The 14,518-nt window shown below is 44.3% G+C and overlaps 3 protein-coding genes and 1 pseudogene across 11 annotated transcripts; all 4 read left to right on the forward strand.

The window, feature by feature from the left end:
- Positions 1–511: 511 nt before the first annotated feature.
- On the forward strand, positions 512–2,914 carry LOC9637325 (actin-fragmin kinase). Of its 2 annotated transcripts, XM_024667607.1 has the most exons (16): positions 512–580; positions 635–732; positions 797–935; positions 986–1,014; positions 1,060–1,156; positions 1,214–1,269; positions 1,320–1,427; positions 1,490–1,546; positions 1,609–1,700; positions 1,771–1,855; positions 1,912–2,064; positions 2,120–2,190; positions 2,244–2,402; positions 2,455–2,558; positions 2,633–2,705; positions 2,776–2,914. In XM_024667607.1, exons 1-16 carry the CDS (start codon positions 522–524, stop codon positions 2,839–2,841), a joined length of 1,446 nt encoding a protein of 481 aa, XP_024523375.1. In that variant the 5' UTR covers positions 512–521; the 3' UTR covers positions 2,842–2,914. The 2 variants fall into 2 exon arrangements, with proteins under 2 accessions (XP_024523375.1, XP_024523376.1); XM_024667608.1 differs by lacking the exons at positions 797–935; positions 986–1,014.
- A 252-nt stretch (positions 2,915–3,166) lies between these two features.
- LOC9637075 (protein AUXIN SIGNALING F-BOX 2) lies at positions 3,167–6,025 on the forward strand. Its single transcript, XM_024667605.1, has 5 exons — positions 3,167–4,019; positions 4,115–4,592; positions 4,659–4,934; positions 4,983–5,250; positions 5,302–6,025. The coding sequence occupies exons 1-5, from the start codon at positions 3,523–3,525 to the stop codon at positions 5,964–5,966; spliced, it is 2,184 nt and encodes a 727-aa protein (XP_024523373.1). The 5' UTR covers positions 3,167–3,522; the 3' UTR covers positions 5,967–6,025.
- Positions 6,006–8,251, forward strand: LOC112340449 (THUMP domain-containing protein 3-like). 8 transcript variants are annotated; one of them, XR_002991359.1, is made up of 17 exons: positions 6,006–6,107; positions 6,162–6,248; positions 6,301–6,357; positions 6,429–6,485; positions 6,528–6,675; positions 6,734–6,796; positions 6,847–6,907; positions 6,971–7,034; positions 7,097–7,152; positions 7,221–7,283; positions 7,339–7,473; positions 7,526–7,604; positions 7,664–7,706; positions 7,770–7,797; positions 7,853–7,950; positions 7,999–8,055; positions 8,099–8,138. XR_002991359.1 is itself a non-coding variant. In XM_024667610.1 (17 exons), exons 1-17 carry the CDS (start codon positions 6,051–6,053, stop codon positions 8,215–8,217), a joined length of 1,275 nt encoding a protein of 424 aa, XP_024523378.1. In that variant the 5' UTR covers positions 6,006–6,050; the 3' UTR covers positions 8,218–8,251. The 8 variants fall into 8 exon arrangements, 6 of the variants coding, with proteins under 6 accessions (XP_024523378.1, XP_024523377.1, XP_024523379.1 ...); XR_002991360.1 differs by having other exon boundaries at positions 8,107–8,134; XM_024667610.1 differs by having other exon boundaries at positions 7,339–7,454; positions 7,500–7,604; positions 7,660–7,706; positions 8,107–8,251.
- A 1,346-nt stretch (positions 8,252–9,597) lies between these two features.
- Positions 9,598–13,132, forward strand: LOC112343690 (annotated as a pseudogene).
- The last annotated feature ends 1,386 nt before the right edge of the window (positions 13,133–14,518 follow it).

Consider the following 14,518-nt stretch of genomic DNA (forward strand, 5'->3'; position numbering starts at 1 on the left):
AACTATCTTTGGAATGGAGGCAGCTACCAGTAGTCGGTCCTTTGCATTTGATGACTTGTATCCTGATTACTGAAGAGAGAGAGCCCGTGGCGTGGACTCTTCTCAAGCTCCCGGGCTCGGAGCAATCGCGCCTGGCTCACCGGGCTCAGCGCCGCGCTCCACAGCCCCGCGTCATCGATGCATCGCTGCCACTCGCGCTGCTTCTCCGGCCACTCGCAATTCGTCTCCACCAGGCTCTTGGTGATCTCTCTGCCGAAGAAGAGCCTCTCGGCGGTGATCGCTGTGGATCATCGCCCGGCAGCGCCACGTCCAGCGAATCGAAGACCGAGGATTCTAGAAAAGAGTCTGAGCAAAAGGAAGAACTTAAGTGTGGTAGAATGCTTCTTCACTTCCTTCGATTAAAATCAAATTTAATCGGGCAAACTATCTTTGTTCGATCGAATCTCTGACGAAAAGAAGGGTTCGCACAAAGAACAAGTACAAAGTAAAGATATGGTAAATATATTTTAGGGCTTGGATCTATGAAGTGGGTGCGATCGGCCGAGGGCGACTTCAAGGGCGCGGCGCCATCGCCTCGCAGGTACTTGAATTGCTGCGTTTTCTTAGACGATGCAAGTGAATCATTCGCCTACAGCGGTCACACCACGACTCGCATCCGCAAGACTCACGTCGTCGTCTTTGGAGGGCTCGTGGACAAGAAGTTTTTGCAGGATTTGACTGTTCTAGACACTGGTATAGCCGCATTTTCTGTGAATTCTTTCCACTTCTGGGCTCGATGATTTTTACTTGCATGTAGAGAACAATGTGTGGTTTCAGCCCGAGTGCTCTGGAAGTGGCAGCGATGGAGTGGCGGGGCCTTGCCCTCGAGCCTTTCACGTTGCCATTGCCATGGACTGTAACTTGTTTGTCTTTGGAGGTCGATGTGGTCGCAAGAGGTACATACTGATCTTTTCTTCGTGGTTTAAGCTCGTGATTTTGTTTGTAGACTTGGAGATTTTTGGGTGCTAGACACTGGTGAGTCTGTCTAATTCGGATGCCGATTGTAAAAGCTTGTCGCAGATACATGGCAGTGGTCCGAGCTCACTGGTTTTGGCGAACTTCCCTGCGCTCGGGACTTTGCTGCCGGGGCGTCTGTGGGGAATGGAAAGATTGTCATGTGAGTGTGTTCACGGGAATCTCTTTTGCTACGTTTACCACTCATCTTCTTGAGCAGATATGGCGGATGGGATGGCTCGAAATGGCTCTCAGATGTTTTTGTGCTCGACACCAGTAAGTTCCAACTTCACAAACATCTAGACTGATCATCATTCTCATTTCAGTGTCTCTGGAATGGAGGCAGCTACCAGTAGTCGGTCCTTCACCTCCTCCTAGATGTGGTCACACGGCTACGATGGTCGAGAAACGGCTGCTCGTTTTCGGTGGAAGAGGTACGTACGACGCACAGGAGGTGCGATTCGAGGACCAGACATGCTTACCATGTTTCCTGCAGGTGGTGGAGGCCCTGTTCTTGGTGACCTCTGGGCCCTGAAAGGGCTGTTTGACGAAGGTGACTAGAGCTAGTTTTGCGTTTGATGACTTGTATCCTGATTACTAATGGGACTAGGGAAGAGAGAGAGCCCGCGGCGTGGACTCTTCTCAAGCTTCCGGGCTCGGCTCCAGCTCCTCGCTGTGGACACACGACGACAAGTGGAGGCCCGCAGGTGAGTGACACTATTCTCCATTTTGTTTTCTTTTTCTAAGCATTCTATAAGTTGCTTGTCTGTGTTGTAGTTATTGGTTTTTGGAGGTCATGGGACAGCTGGGTGGCTAACCCGTTATGATATCTACCATAACGATTGTATCGTTCTTGACCGAGGTAGCTTGTTTTCTTGTGCACAAGTCGTCCGTGCCTTTATGCCATTGTGTGTGTAGCCTCTGTTCAATGGAAGCGTCTCTCCGTGACCAATGAACCGCCTCCGGCTCGGGCATACCACTCGTTAACGCAGATCGGCTCCCGCTTCCTCCTCTTCGGTGGCTTTGACGGGAAATCGACGTTTGGAGATACTTGGTGGCTTGTGCTTGAAGGTCAATTGTCACTGTCGATTATGTGTGGACGCCTCGTGACACAGTGGTCTTGCAGATGATCCCATTTCCAACCGTGTCTCGTCGCCCTTGGTTGCTACTTTGCCAGATGTAGGCAGTGACAATAACGTATGTGTTGGCAACCATGTAGTCGGTTGATTATCTTCCACTTGTTTTTGCAGGCTAGAGACGAGGAACAACTGGTATCGCCATTCAACATACTGAGAAGTCGCATAGGCCTTCCTCCTGCAAAACCAGCCGTGCATGAATCCATCAAGACTGAAGGTGCTTTGAATGACTTGGCCCAAGCCATAGATCCTCATGGCCGAAGCACGCTAGAGGTAAGAAAACACATGCTTCTTGTCGCTGCTCACAGTGTCGAATATTTTTCAGTCCTTGCGCGAGCACTGGAGAAACTGTGACGCCCGTTCGATTCGTTTCAAAGAGCTGGATATCCTCTTGAGAGATTACCAATGGTTGATTGCCACCGAGGAAAAGTATGCCGCCAAAACTCCTCTCGCTTTTTTCTATCGTCCGGGCTTTAAACTTTATCTTTCTTTATGAAACACAGGGAAGGGAAAAGATCGGGAGGTGTAGAAAAAATCAAGGTGCACCGCTTTTATCATCTCCAAACATCAAACCAGGTATCGACGCCTGTGATTTTTGCAAAATTCTTGAATCCTTGAACTCACCTTAGAATGGATAAATTTCCAGGTGAGAATTGACGACATTGGCCCGCTCTTGATGGAGTACAAGCAGCTCCTTGACACCCGTGTTTGAAGGTGTAAGGAAAAGAAAAAATAAAACTCTTTTTTATATATCGAGCTACTTAACACACGCTTTTTTCTTTGTAGTTGGACTTTTCCTTGAGAAATTGGTAGACGAAGCTTTGTTCTCGGCGAGAAAATCTGATCAAAGGGAATATGGTGTTTTAGGGAATCGAGCTCCCGACGTATTTACCACCCGGGAAAAAAGACGGGTTTTCATATGAGTGGTGGTCCCTTGCGCTTGTCCGGAAAAATGTTGCAACTCGCCAAGTCCCCTCCAATTGGTAAAAGAGTTCTTTAAAGACATACGAAATTGGGCCATATGGCGCTCGTCTCATCGACTGGGTGGAAGAGTACGGTAGGGGACTGTGGATGAAGATAGATGGGAAGGGGTGGAGGGGAATGTGGCGCTTTCTAGATACTCAAGCCGATTCGCTCGATTGCTAGCAGAGGGTGGGATTCCGTGGGCGCTATGGAGTAAGCTGGCCATCTCCAAGGATCTGGTGTGTAGCGCCGTGTTCCAGGCGAGGTTCTGTGCTAGGGGTGAGATTTGAGTGTTGATTCGCGATGTCCAGGAGTTCTGTGGTGTAGGTCTGCCAGGGGTGAGATTTGAGTGTTGATTCGCGATGTCCAGGAGTTGTGTGGTGTAGGAAGCCGAGATTTGGAGGCATAGGGGTTTTTTGACCGGGGAGAGATGGTTGAATCCACCAGGAGGCGGGTGCCTGACGATTCCAGGGGCCTGCTGTGCTGCATCGACGACGTCCTGGAGAAGATCTTTGGCTACATCAAGAAGCCCGTGGAGAGAAATGCTATCTCGGCTGTGTGCAAGCGGTTTCACGAGCTGGAAGCTCGGACGAGGCATCATGTCCTGGTCTACAACATGTACGCTGTCAACCCCATGAAGCTGTTCGAGCGATTTCCCAGCGTGAGATCGATTACCATCAAAGGGAATCCTCGGCTCGTGGATTTCGACATACTCCCCAGGGATTGGGCCGGCCACGCAGGACCTTGGATTGCAGCTATCAAAGCTCATCCCCAGCTTAACCGCTTCCGGATCAAGAGGATGACGATCACCGACTCTCAGATCGAGGAGCTCTGTGCTGCCTGTGGTCCCAACCTCAAGATCATGCAGTTTGACAAGTGCTCCGGCTTTAGCACCCAGGGTCTCCAAGCACTCGCCAAGTTTTGCAAGTAAGTTGTCGCTTTTGGTTTCCTACTCTTCCTCTCTTCCTTTGTGTTTCTTAGAGCTCATTCCAAGTTCTGATTTTTTTTCTTTCTTTTTCTAGGAATCTTACCCACTTGGGACTTGCACAGTCGATGATTGATAGCACTAGTGATACCAAATGGCTCAAGGACCTGGTAAACTCGTGTCCCGCTCTCGAATACCTGGACTTGTCACTTATAGAGATGGGCGACGTGGATGAAGCGGTGCTGGTGAAGTTGGCCGAGCGTTGCAAGCTGCTTAAGCTGTGGGAGTCCGAGACTCAAAACTCCGAGCGGTTTTTGCCTGTGCTGCAAAAGTGCTCTTCCAACTTAAGTGACCTTGGGATCGAGCGGATCAACAGCAACTCCGAGACGTCGTTACTGGCGAAGTGTACTGCACTGGAGGGGCTGTCCGGCATCTTCGATCTAGTGGACGATGGAATGCACGCTTTTATGTCGGTCAGTTCTCGTTTGACGAGGCTCGACCTTTCTTACTCCAACCTTACCGAGGTGGAGATAGCGGAGGTGCTTCGAGCCTGTCCTAACCTGCAGTATCTTCGGGTAAGTGTTTCAACTTTCCAGGTCCAGGTCTCATTGATCACCTCCATGTTCCTTTCATGTTTCCAGGTGTTAGACTTGGCTGGAGACCACGGGTTGCAAGCGCTGGGGAACTCTTGCAAAGACTTACACAGGCTTGTCGTTGAGAGTCCTTCTGCAATTGACGGTGGGGTGGTGACACACGCCGGCCTTATGGCTGTTGCACAAGGCTGTAGAAACCTGCAGAAGCTCATTTTCTATCCATCTTTCATCACCAACGAAGCGTTTTATGCGCTCGCTTACAACTGCCCGAACTTGATGGACGTGCGAATATGTCTCATCCAGTCAAGTAGCACTGGCGAGAACGTAAGTTACTAGTGTGTTTGGAAGCTCTTACATTGATATTTCTCGCAGATGCCATGGGAGTGCCTGGACGAAGGGGTGACCGCACTCGTCCGGGAATGCAGATCGCTCTACCGATTGACGCTCTGCTTCGACGTCCAGGCGGATGTTGAGTTCCTCACCGACGCGGGCGTGGCTGCAATTGGCGAATATGGAAAGAAGATCAGGGTGCTGACCCTTGTCCACTGTGGCAGCAGCGACATGGGATTGGTACCAGTTCTTCGCGGCTGCAACAAACTTCAGAGGCTTGAAATCCGGAAGTGCCGTTTCGGTGATGAAAGTGAGTGGTAACTATGTGGGGACGCGAAACTAACACTGGTTTCTTACGCAGGCATGCAAGAAATCGCTTTGAACAGCGAGCTGCATCTCAAGCACTTGTTCGTCCAAGGGTGTGAAGTGACGATAGATGGGCTCAGCAGCCTGGCTTACCGGGCCAAGCACACAAACTCGAGGTTCTACGTGGAAGTGATTGGCTGTAAAGACGGGCGGTGCCTGGAGGAGCACAGGTACTCGTGCACGGACGAGTCTTGCGAGAACCACCACGCCTTCTCGCTCAGCTGCTCCCACTGGCAGATCCTGGCATACCATTCACTCACAGAGCCCCGCGACGACACTCCATGGTTTATCCACCGCTTCGACTCGATTCTCTCCGAGGCTTCTTCGCTGCCTTTCACAAGAGCTGAACCAGGAGGCGCTCTTCAGCTCATGCCAGAGAGCAGTAGCGGTGGGATTGATCTTGATCTGAGCACCGGCGGGATCGATCTAAACGAAGACTCGTCGGAGCCGCTCCAGCTGATGCCGGAGAGCAGTGGCAGTGGCGGCGGTGGTGGCAGTGGTGGGATTGATTTGAACGAGCCAGCGGAGGAGAGTTGCTCGTCATTCCCAGGATTTGAGAGGAAGGAAGTCTTCCACTTTCCCGACATTCTGGAGCGCGTAGCGGCAGAGCCAACGTTGCACTTGGGAGCTCCATTGGTGCTCCAGGCCTCCTTACTGTGATTTTCTCTCGCGAGACCATGTATTTCTATTTGTGTTTGAAAGAAAGGAAGTTCCTAGCTTATCAAGAGCCCTAGCTAGTTCGCTATGGAGCTCTATTATGCGTCCTGCGCGGCGGGGATCGAGAGAGTGCTCGTCTCGGAGGTAATCTTTTTCCTCTTTCATCGATCCATTCATCCCAAATCGCGACCACTCCAGGTTGAAAGGCTACCAGGGACGAGAATCGAAGAGGCTACAGTGAGCTTTTATGGAGGCATTCTTTTCCAAACTGAATCGTCGCCAGAGGTCGAAGAGAATTCTTTCTCGTGATTGGCTGACATTGTTGAGTGAATGGTAGGATGTTTTCAAGCTTAGAGCGGCAGACAATGTGTACGCTTATCTCGGACACTTCAAGGTGTGTGTGTGATTTCGTAAGTTTCAATAGAGAAAAAGAAGAGGTATAATTGACATGAACTTGTTTGAAAGGATGTTCCTGTGGACAAGGATGGCGCTCTTTCTTACTTGAAAAGCTTGGCTTCCAAGGTAATGTAACTCAAATCACTCAGAGCTCACTGCGTTTTGCAGATTTCATGGGAGCCGGCTTTGCTGCTCTTTCGAAAGTGGCAGGCGATGCAAGACAGGGTGCTACAATCACCGCTTACGTTTCGAGTAACCTGTGAACGGAAGTGCCTCAAGATGAAGAAACACCCATTCTCGTCGGTGGATGTTGCAGGTATGTTCGTTTTCATCAAAATGACAAGAAACGCAGTGCGGCTTTCACTTAATCGCAGCTGCGCTGGGAGAAAGTGTTTATAATCTCCATAACTGGCCGGCGGACATGAGGTGCTATAACGGTTTGTGTGGATGCCTGGTTTTGCCTCGTCTTCAAGTACATTGTTTGCAGTGGAAGTGTTTGCATGGCTGAGAGATTCCGAGCTTCTTGTAGCGATTGGACTTCTCTACGGGTAAGAGATAAACGTTTTTGTTGTTTTATTCTACCTGGTTCGTCTTCTTCTTTCGCTCTATAGTAAACCAACCGAGCAAGTTGTCGATGGCAGGAAAGCTCCTAGGCCCAGTCGTTCAGATTCTCAGGTCAGCAATCACGTTTTTTCCTAGCATCTAGTGTCCAATTCTGATTTGGTGATCTCGTTTAGCTCTACTCAAAAAGGCTCTACAGAAAGGCGCTGGTTCCAACGTCCTTGAGGCCTAGGTGTGTGTGGCGAGCTTTTGCCGAGATTTATACTGCTTGAGCCGCAATTGTGACAGTTTTTACCGCAGTGTGGCGTATGCTCTTGTGCAACTTGGACACATCAAATGCGGAGACGTCGTTCTGGACCCCATGTACGTGAATTATATATTGTGATTGTTTTCTATTCTACGGTGGTGTGCTCCCTAGGTGTGGATGTGGAACCATACCTCTAGAAGCGGCGGACTGCTTTCGTGGACAACTTTTGTGCTTGGGTGGGGACATTTCTCCGTGCGCTGTGGCTGCAGCTGGAGAAAATGCTCGAGGTATTCTTGAGCTCAACTGGTTTGTTGCTTTTCTTCTTATTACAGGAAGTGACGCATGCGATATACTTCAGTGGAATGCTACCTTCATGCCTGTGCGATCCGGATGTGTGGACTGGGTCATCTGTGACATGCCCTTTGGTGTTCGCTGTGGTAAGAGGTCTCACACTTCACGCATGGCTGTGTTTGATTCTGTGTTTTGTATTAGGAAGTACACAGGCTCGCGATTGGCTTTGTCCAAAAGTTACTCTGGAGGTAATTTACTTTGTATTTTCTTTCTCCTTGTTTGATGTGTGGAAAAACTTTGTTTTGCTTTAGATTGCACGCGTATTAAGACAAGAGACTGGTGAGTCGGCATAATTTATTTACGCCTTTCAGATCGGGAGTTCCCTGTGCCGCAGGTGTTGCTGTTCTTATGTCGCAAGGCAAAGCAATGAAGCAGGAAATGGAGAACACAACATACTTGAAGCTTTTGCAGCAATACGAGGCTGACATGGAGGTGAGCTTCTACTTGTAGCAACGAATTTATCACATGTTGTGAATGCAGGGAATTCTGGTGGAAATATACATAGCACAACGAACATCACAACCGATCCAATCTCTAGTAAGACTGCATTTTGTTTTAGAGAATTATCTATATCTTGTAGTTTGACAGGAAAAAGTTAGTCAAAAGGCACCGTGCAAATTGAAAGAAATAAAACTACTTTGCTCATGGCCCTTTAGGTTTGAAGGTGGGTTTTATATTTATAAACTTTCATTTGATTAATAAGATCAATAAATAAAACTAATACTACTATTAAGCAAATTAAATATTGCTTCATGCAACACACAAAAAATTATTATTTTAATAGAGGAAATTACATAAGAGAAAGCTAAAGACTCAACTGAAAATCTTGCTATTGGTGCACTCTACACAGTGAAATTGCATGGCAGAGTGTCTGCAAAAGGAAAACATTCATTCATTTATTCATCTGTTTTTTACATGGACCAATGGATTATGGTATGCAGTATGGAGAAGTTGTTGTTGTTTGCTATGAGAAGGGTGGATTATTATGCAGCTTGGAGAATTGTTGCTGCCATTTGCTGGTAGATGTCCACTGTAGTGTTGAGGGATATTGGCTTTTGCTTCATAGAAAAATTTCCTACAAAGTTTATAGGCACTATTGTTTTCACAACCTCCAACTTGAGCTGACAGCCTTTAGGCACCTAATAACATTATTAGTGAGTGAAAGCTTTAAAACATCTAAACTATGGACTAGCATAGTATTGTGAAGCACTTCAACAATATCTCCATTAAATCTAACCTGACACAACACACTTTGCTTATTGATTAATCCTACATGTTGCATGTAGCAATGCTTGATTTGCTTAATAGTAGTGTGATCTCTACTTATTAATCCAATTGATCAAATAAAAGTTTATAATTACAAGCATGTTTGTAATTTATAAACACAAGATTAATCTTATTACATTAGATGGTAGAATAAAATAGAAATATAAAATATACTAGAAAGTGTTTAAGAAATTTTATAAATTATAAATACAAAATTAATCTAAATGAATAAAAACTATTAGATGGTAAAATATCCTAGAATGTCCAAGCATATTCTAGATATATCCACTACCATCCTAATCCCCTTACAAATTTGCTTAAGTAAACTAAAAAGGAGAAAATATCACTTTTTAAGGAAAACCACTTAAAAAGAATGCTTCAATCCCTTGTTCTGTCTTGGTTATCCAATAAGTCCAGATATAGATGAAAGCAAGATTTAACTATCTCAAATAACAATTTATAAAACTTTTTTTGTTGTCTCACAAAAAAAAGTGATAGTATTTTAGTACACTGAAAAATTTGTTAACTAAATTTAGTTATCAGTTAGAATTTTTTTATTGATGTGCATATTTGTTCATATTCCATTTAAAATGATAAATTAATAATTTAGATTAAAATTGTGAATTATATGTTTCAAAAGTATAACATTTTTTTTTCACATTATGAAAGCCATAAAATTTATTAACAATTAATTTATTATTTCTTACTTTAATAAAAATCTATTAATAGTTAAATGCATTTTTAAATATAATGAGTGTCTCTAAACCAATTCCAGCCCAACTGATTACATTGTTGAAGACTCATCTTGTAGCGATGGCAGAGTGGAAGGCGATTGTATGGCTTGCTTCAGATACTCTGTAGCATAATAAAATATACTGGCAAGGTCGCAGGTTCGATTTCAGCAGCCAGAGAACCCTTTTTCATAAACGGGACAAAGGTCTTCTGGAGCCAGCAGTTTGGTGTTTTCTCGCCATCAATTCAAATATGTAGAAACAGAGGAGCTCTCGAGAAGAATTATCTTTCTCGTGTGTGATGTGTGCAGTTCGTCGGCTTGCTTGGACAATTATAATGGTCTAAATAATCCTCAGAATTTGTGCACTGCTCCCACATTTCGTTCTTATTGTATTCTACTCGATTGTTTTCTATATTTTCTTTGTTCTCGTGGAAGGTCTTTTCCTCATTGTTTTAGGAGTTTTTTTCTTCTCTTCTAGCTTTGCTTGCGGCTCCAAAATGCTTCCGCTTCACCGACTACGTCAGCACTGGGAAGGGACAAACGTGGAGTAGTGGTTATCGAACCAGCGAAGCAATTCCATTCGTTTCGTATGAGGTTGCGGATCACATTGCACTTCACAAGATTCCGTCATTCTCTGCGGCCAGCACGCTTTCATTGTCTCGTGGAGACATGTGTGGTCTGTGGTTATTTGAATTTTTGTGCGTAACATAGCAAAACTTTTCTTCAGGACCTCGAGTGTCCACTGTTGGCTGGCGTGATCCCGTCCAAATTCATACTGGATCAATGAAGGATTTATTGCTCAACACAAGGTAAATCACTATCTCCAATGTCATGTTTATTTATTTGACTTCTGCAATAGCTATCGCGTTGGTCATAAGTTATCAGATAACTCGGTCGTGATGAGTCCGATTAAATATTTTAAATCTCCTCCAATTCCTGGCGAAGACTGGTTGTCATCTTTGGAGATCTGGCAAAGGCGGCTATATATTCTCTCTCTTTCTCTCTCTCTTCTAACGGATCACACAGAGCGAAAGAGATGGATCAATGATGTACGATGATTTCAGTTTGGCTCACTGAACACAGCCGACACGATCACAAAAGAAATAGACGACATTGACATTATTTTCCACATTGGAGACTTATATTATGCAACGGGGTATATTTCTCAATGGGATCAGTTCACGGAACAGATTGAAGGAATGACTTCACGTGTCCCTTATATGACGGCCAGGTATACTATACACAGGAAAAAAGGATAAAATTTTGAAGTGCATATCATTAACGGGATTGGCCTACTCGGTTTATAACACAATGGACTCCGGAAGTGATGGGTGCTTTCATCAACTGTCCTGTCAAGAACAGCGTAAAGTTCCGTAGGGAACGAATAGTCATAGGAAAAGTTCTAGTAGGTCTAAGAAGCATTTTCTTTTGCAGGTATTCGACGGATTACGGGCTTTTCCACTTCTGCATTGCCGACTCGGAGCACGACTGGCACGAAAAAAGCGGGCAGTACAAGTGGATCGAGGAATACCTCCCTAGCGCGGACAGGGAAAAGCAGCCATGGTTGATATTCATCGCTCACCGCGTCCTTGGCTACTCTACGTGGTACTTAGCAAGAATGCAACTGCGGAGCCATTTAGGAGGGAAAGCCTGCAGTTTGTGGCAAAAGTACAAGGTGGACATCGCCTTTTGCCACGTCCACAACTACGAGCGATCCTGTCCGGTTTATGGGAAACTCAATGAGACGATTCACGTAGTCACGGGGCTTCGCTCACGCCATTCCTGTCGCCAATGCCGGCTTGGAGCGTGAAGCGTGACTATGACTACGGTTACTCGAAGATGACGTGCTGCTACGATAGGGAATTCAAAGACGTGCTCGGCTGCGGCGCTGCAAACGTGTTTTATCCCTAAGTTTTAATAGATACTTCGTCCTTTTTATGTTTGACGAATTTCTTCTACTATATCAAAGAGTGATCAATTGCATTGTGGTGTGATCCAGTGAGGGAGAGAAACAGAGAGGAGATTATAACAAGTGCAAATGAACCCAAAACAAAAACAAGTGAAGACTAAGTTCTACACGCACGAACTACCAAATAACATAAAGAAGTTGAATGAATCAAAGTGAGCTATAAGCTATGGACAAAGTTTTTTCGCGCTGCTGGCACGTCTAGTGAATTTGCTTTGCTCACATTTGGAAGAAAAGCCCCCGCTCCAGTTCCTATGTTTTCATTAGAAGAGCGGGGGCTTTTCTCACTGTTGAGGCACGGATGGATCTGCTTCCGATCCATGCATCCTGGAGGCGACTCGCCTTTTGAAGTAAAAAAGAAGGAAAGCATCGCCACTCATCATCATACTTCCACAAGGCACGGCAGTGTGTATTCCTCCAAAGACGGGAGTCCTCTGGCCTTCCTTTCAGGAAGGCCGCGCAAATATTGTTGAGCGCGCAAAGAGCTTGAACGAGGTGGGATCCTTTTCAGCAAAGACCGTGCTGCACCAGCTCGCAGTGCAGATTTCATGCTCTAGCATCGTCCCGCACTGCGGCATTCCTAAGTGGGATGAAGGCTCTAGAGGAGAGAAGGCTTCCTCCTTGTGGATTTCATGGGGAAACCACACACAAAAAAGAAATCAAACAGAAGAAGAAAGCCATTGCACCTCGTTTTTTATCTCTTGCGAGCCGAGAGGAAAAGCTTTTCTCGCTTTGTCCAGCTTTCCAAACGAATTGACGAGCCGCTCAGCTCGCACCTTGGTGTTCTCCTCTTATTGTGCAAGAACAAACATTGTGGATCCAAAGCAGCAGGAGCAAGCGAAAATTTCCATTTCATGGGCTTGAGGACGATTTGCCACAGCCGCCACCATGCTGGTCATAAGGACTCTGCGTGGCTGTTTTGATCAAGCGTTGGGTGGTAAAGAGCCTGCCCCCACAATGGAAAGGTGAAAAGTGAAAGAAAAGAAGAAAAGAACTCCAAGATGGATAGTCTCTATCTGCCTCCACAATTCAAACACAACTAGCTGTTATATCCAAGTTTCTCGCACTAGAGCTGTAGTCGTGAACGCAGCAAGCAAAGCAATAACAAGAAAATCACCTAAGCATTCCACATACGAGCCGCCCGCACCGACCCGTGCCCGCGATGGAGGGGATGATAAAGCCCATGCAAATCGAGTGAAGAGAGAAGATTTTCCTGACGAGTAGAGACCCAGTAGACGTGTCTAGCTGGACTCGAGCACCACTGGATCGCGCGTGCGAGGAGGGAGAAATTGAAAGGTGGATGGGCGATCTAAATACCAAAAGCCATTTCAGATTTATGGAGTTTAATCTTTTATATATTTCTTAAGAAGAATGTTGAGGTCAGAACATCAAGATGGAATTACCTATCCCTACGTAAGAACTATCTCTTAATATCTGTCTTAGCCACTACTTGGACGAATGCATCAATCCCTTGCTTTGTCTTGGTTGTGCAGATCAGTACACTTTGAATTATAGAAAGCTAATTAGAAAATTAACAACTTTTGTTATGTGTACTAATTTATGAAATTAAATGTTCTCCTTTTTCTTTCAATCACAATTTTTATTTATTTATCTATAAACTTAAAGAGTTAAACATCATTTTTAGCTAAAAGTAAACAACATTTTCATTCTAGAAGTTTGTTTCTAATCTGTAAGTACATAAATGAACATTAAGTTACTATCACCATGTGCAGGTATGTGTATTCTCCCTTTAGTGACTATTATATTGTAACAATTATAAAATTTATATAGAATTATTACTCATTATATATTGAAAATGTTATAAATTGACATCTTATCAATTTTTTGTCAACAACAATTCTTATACTAAAAGATTCATATTATTATTTATTTCTCAACTTAAATAATTAGACATTATATTTAACAAAAAGTAAACAACATTTTTATCTTATCAATTCTGTATATATGCTACCCATACATAGGTGACCAAAATTATTATATATAAATCTGATGAATAGTAAGGAGTGTTAAATAAAATTTCAAATACATTTTAAAAAACTGAAAAATTCTTTAATGAATCTAGAAAATAAATATAATAATAAGATATTTAGAATTATAATAAGATATTTATTAAATATATTAAAACTTAGATTTATAAGGTTCAAGTGTATGGCTACAATGTTATAGACTAATATTAGTATAATGGGATTTTGGTAGCTGTCGAATTAGTTTCAATCCAAACTACTCACTCTTGTATGTAAACTAGGGTTTTTAGGCTAATTGAGATGCACATTTTTGTATTCCCTTTCCTTATTTTATGCACTCACATTGGTGGAGATGAGGGGTAGTTTTGATTGTCCCTAAGGAGTGCTTGGATTTAGGAGGTTGGTTTAAATCTAGCTTTTACATCATTTAGATCTCCTTTTCCTTCTAGCTTTTTTTAATTTCTTTTTCTTTTACTTTTTTTTTTCATTCATCTTTATAGCAGAGTAGTAGCCTCCTCCTCCTTTGACTCTGGAGCAGCAGTTGATGCAATTGCTTGATACTATGCGGTTGCAGTTGAACAATTAGACTCAATTAATAGTAGCATTTATAGCACGTGGTACAACTCTTCCTGCTATTACTGCTAGTTGGAGTTCTTCCCTAAGAATCCTAAGGATGATGTGTACTATTGGTTTAATCACTTGACAGTGATTGCCACATATCATTCTTGGGATGATACTTGACGTTTGCATGAGTTTCCTACGTGTCTCCAAAGGATGACACTATAGTGGTACAATAGTTTAAGCACAGCCACTCGTGAGAATTAGAGTATTCTCCTAACTGTCTTCAAATGCACATTTGGACATACTGACGATTATGATGATGCCTTCTAACAATTGCATCATCTTCATCAAGAGCCATCTAAGTCGCCGATGCAACTTGGTGTTCATTTTTTAAGCCTCTTACTTCACGCAAAGTTAAATATGTTGAAATGGATCAAGTTGGGAATGTTGTAGCTAGCACTTTGTCAAGATCCAGTTAGACTTCTGCAT

This window comes from Selaginella moellendorffii, unplaced genomic scaffold (genome assembly GCF_000143415.4).
Source record: "Selaginella moellendorffii unplaced genomic scaffold, v1.0 SELMOscaffold_181, whole genome shotgun sequence".
Lineage (NCBI taxonomy): Eukaryota > Viridiplantae > Streptophyta > Lycopodiopsida > Selaginellales > Selaginellaceae > Selaginella > Selaginella moellendorffii.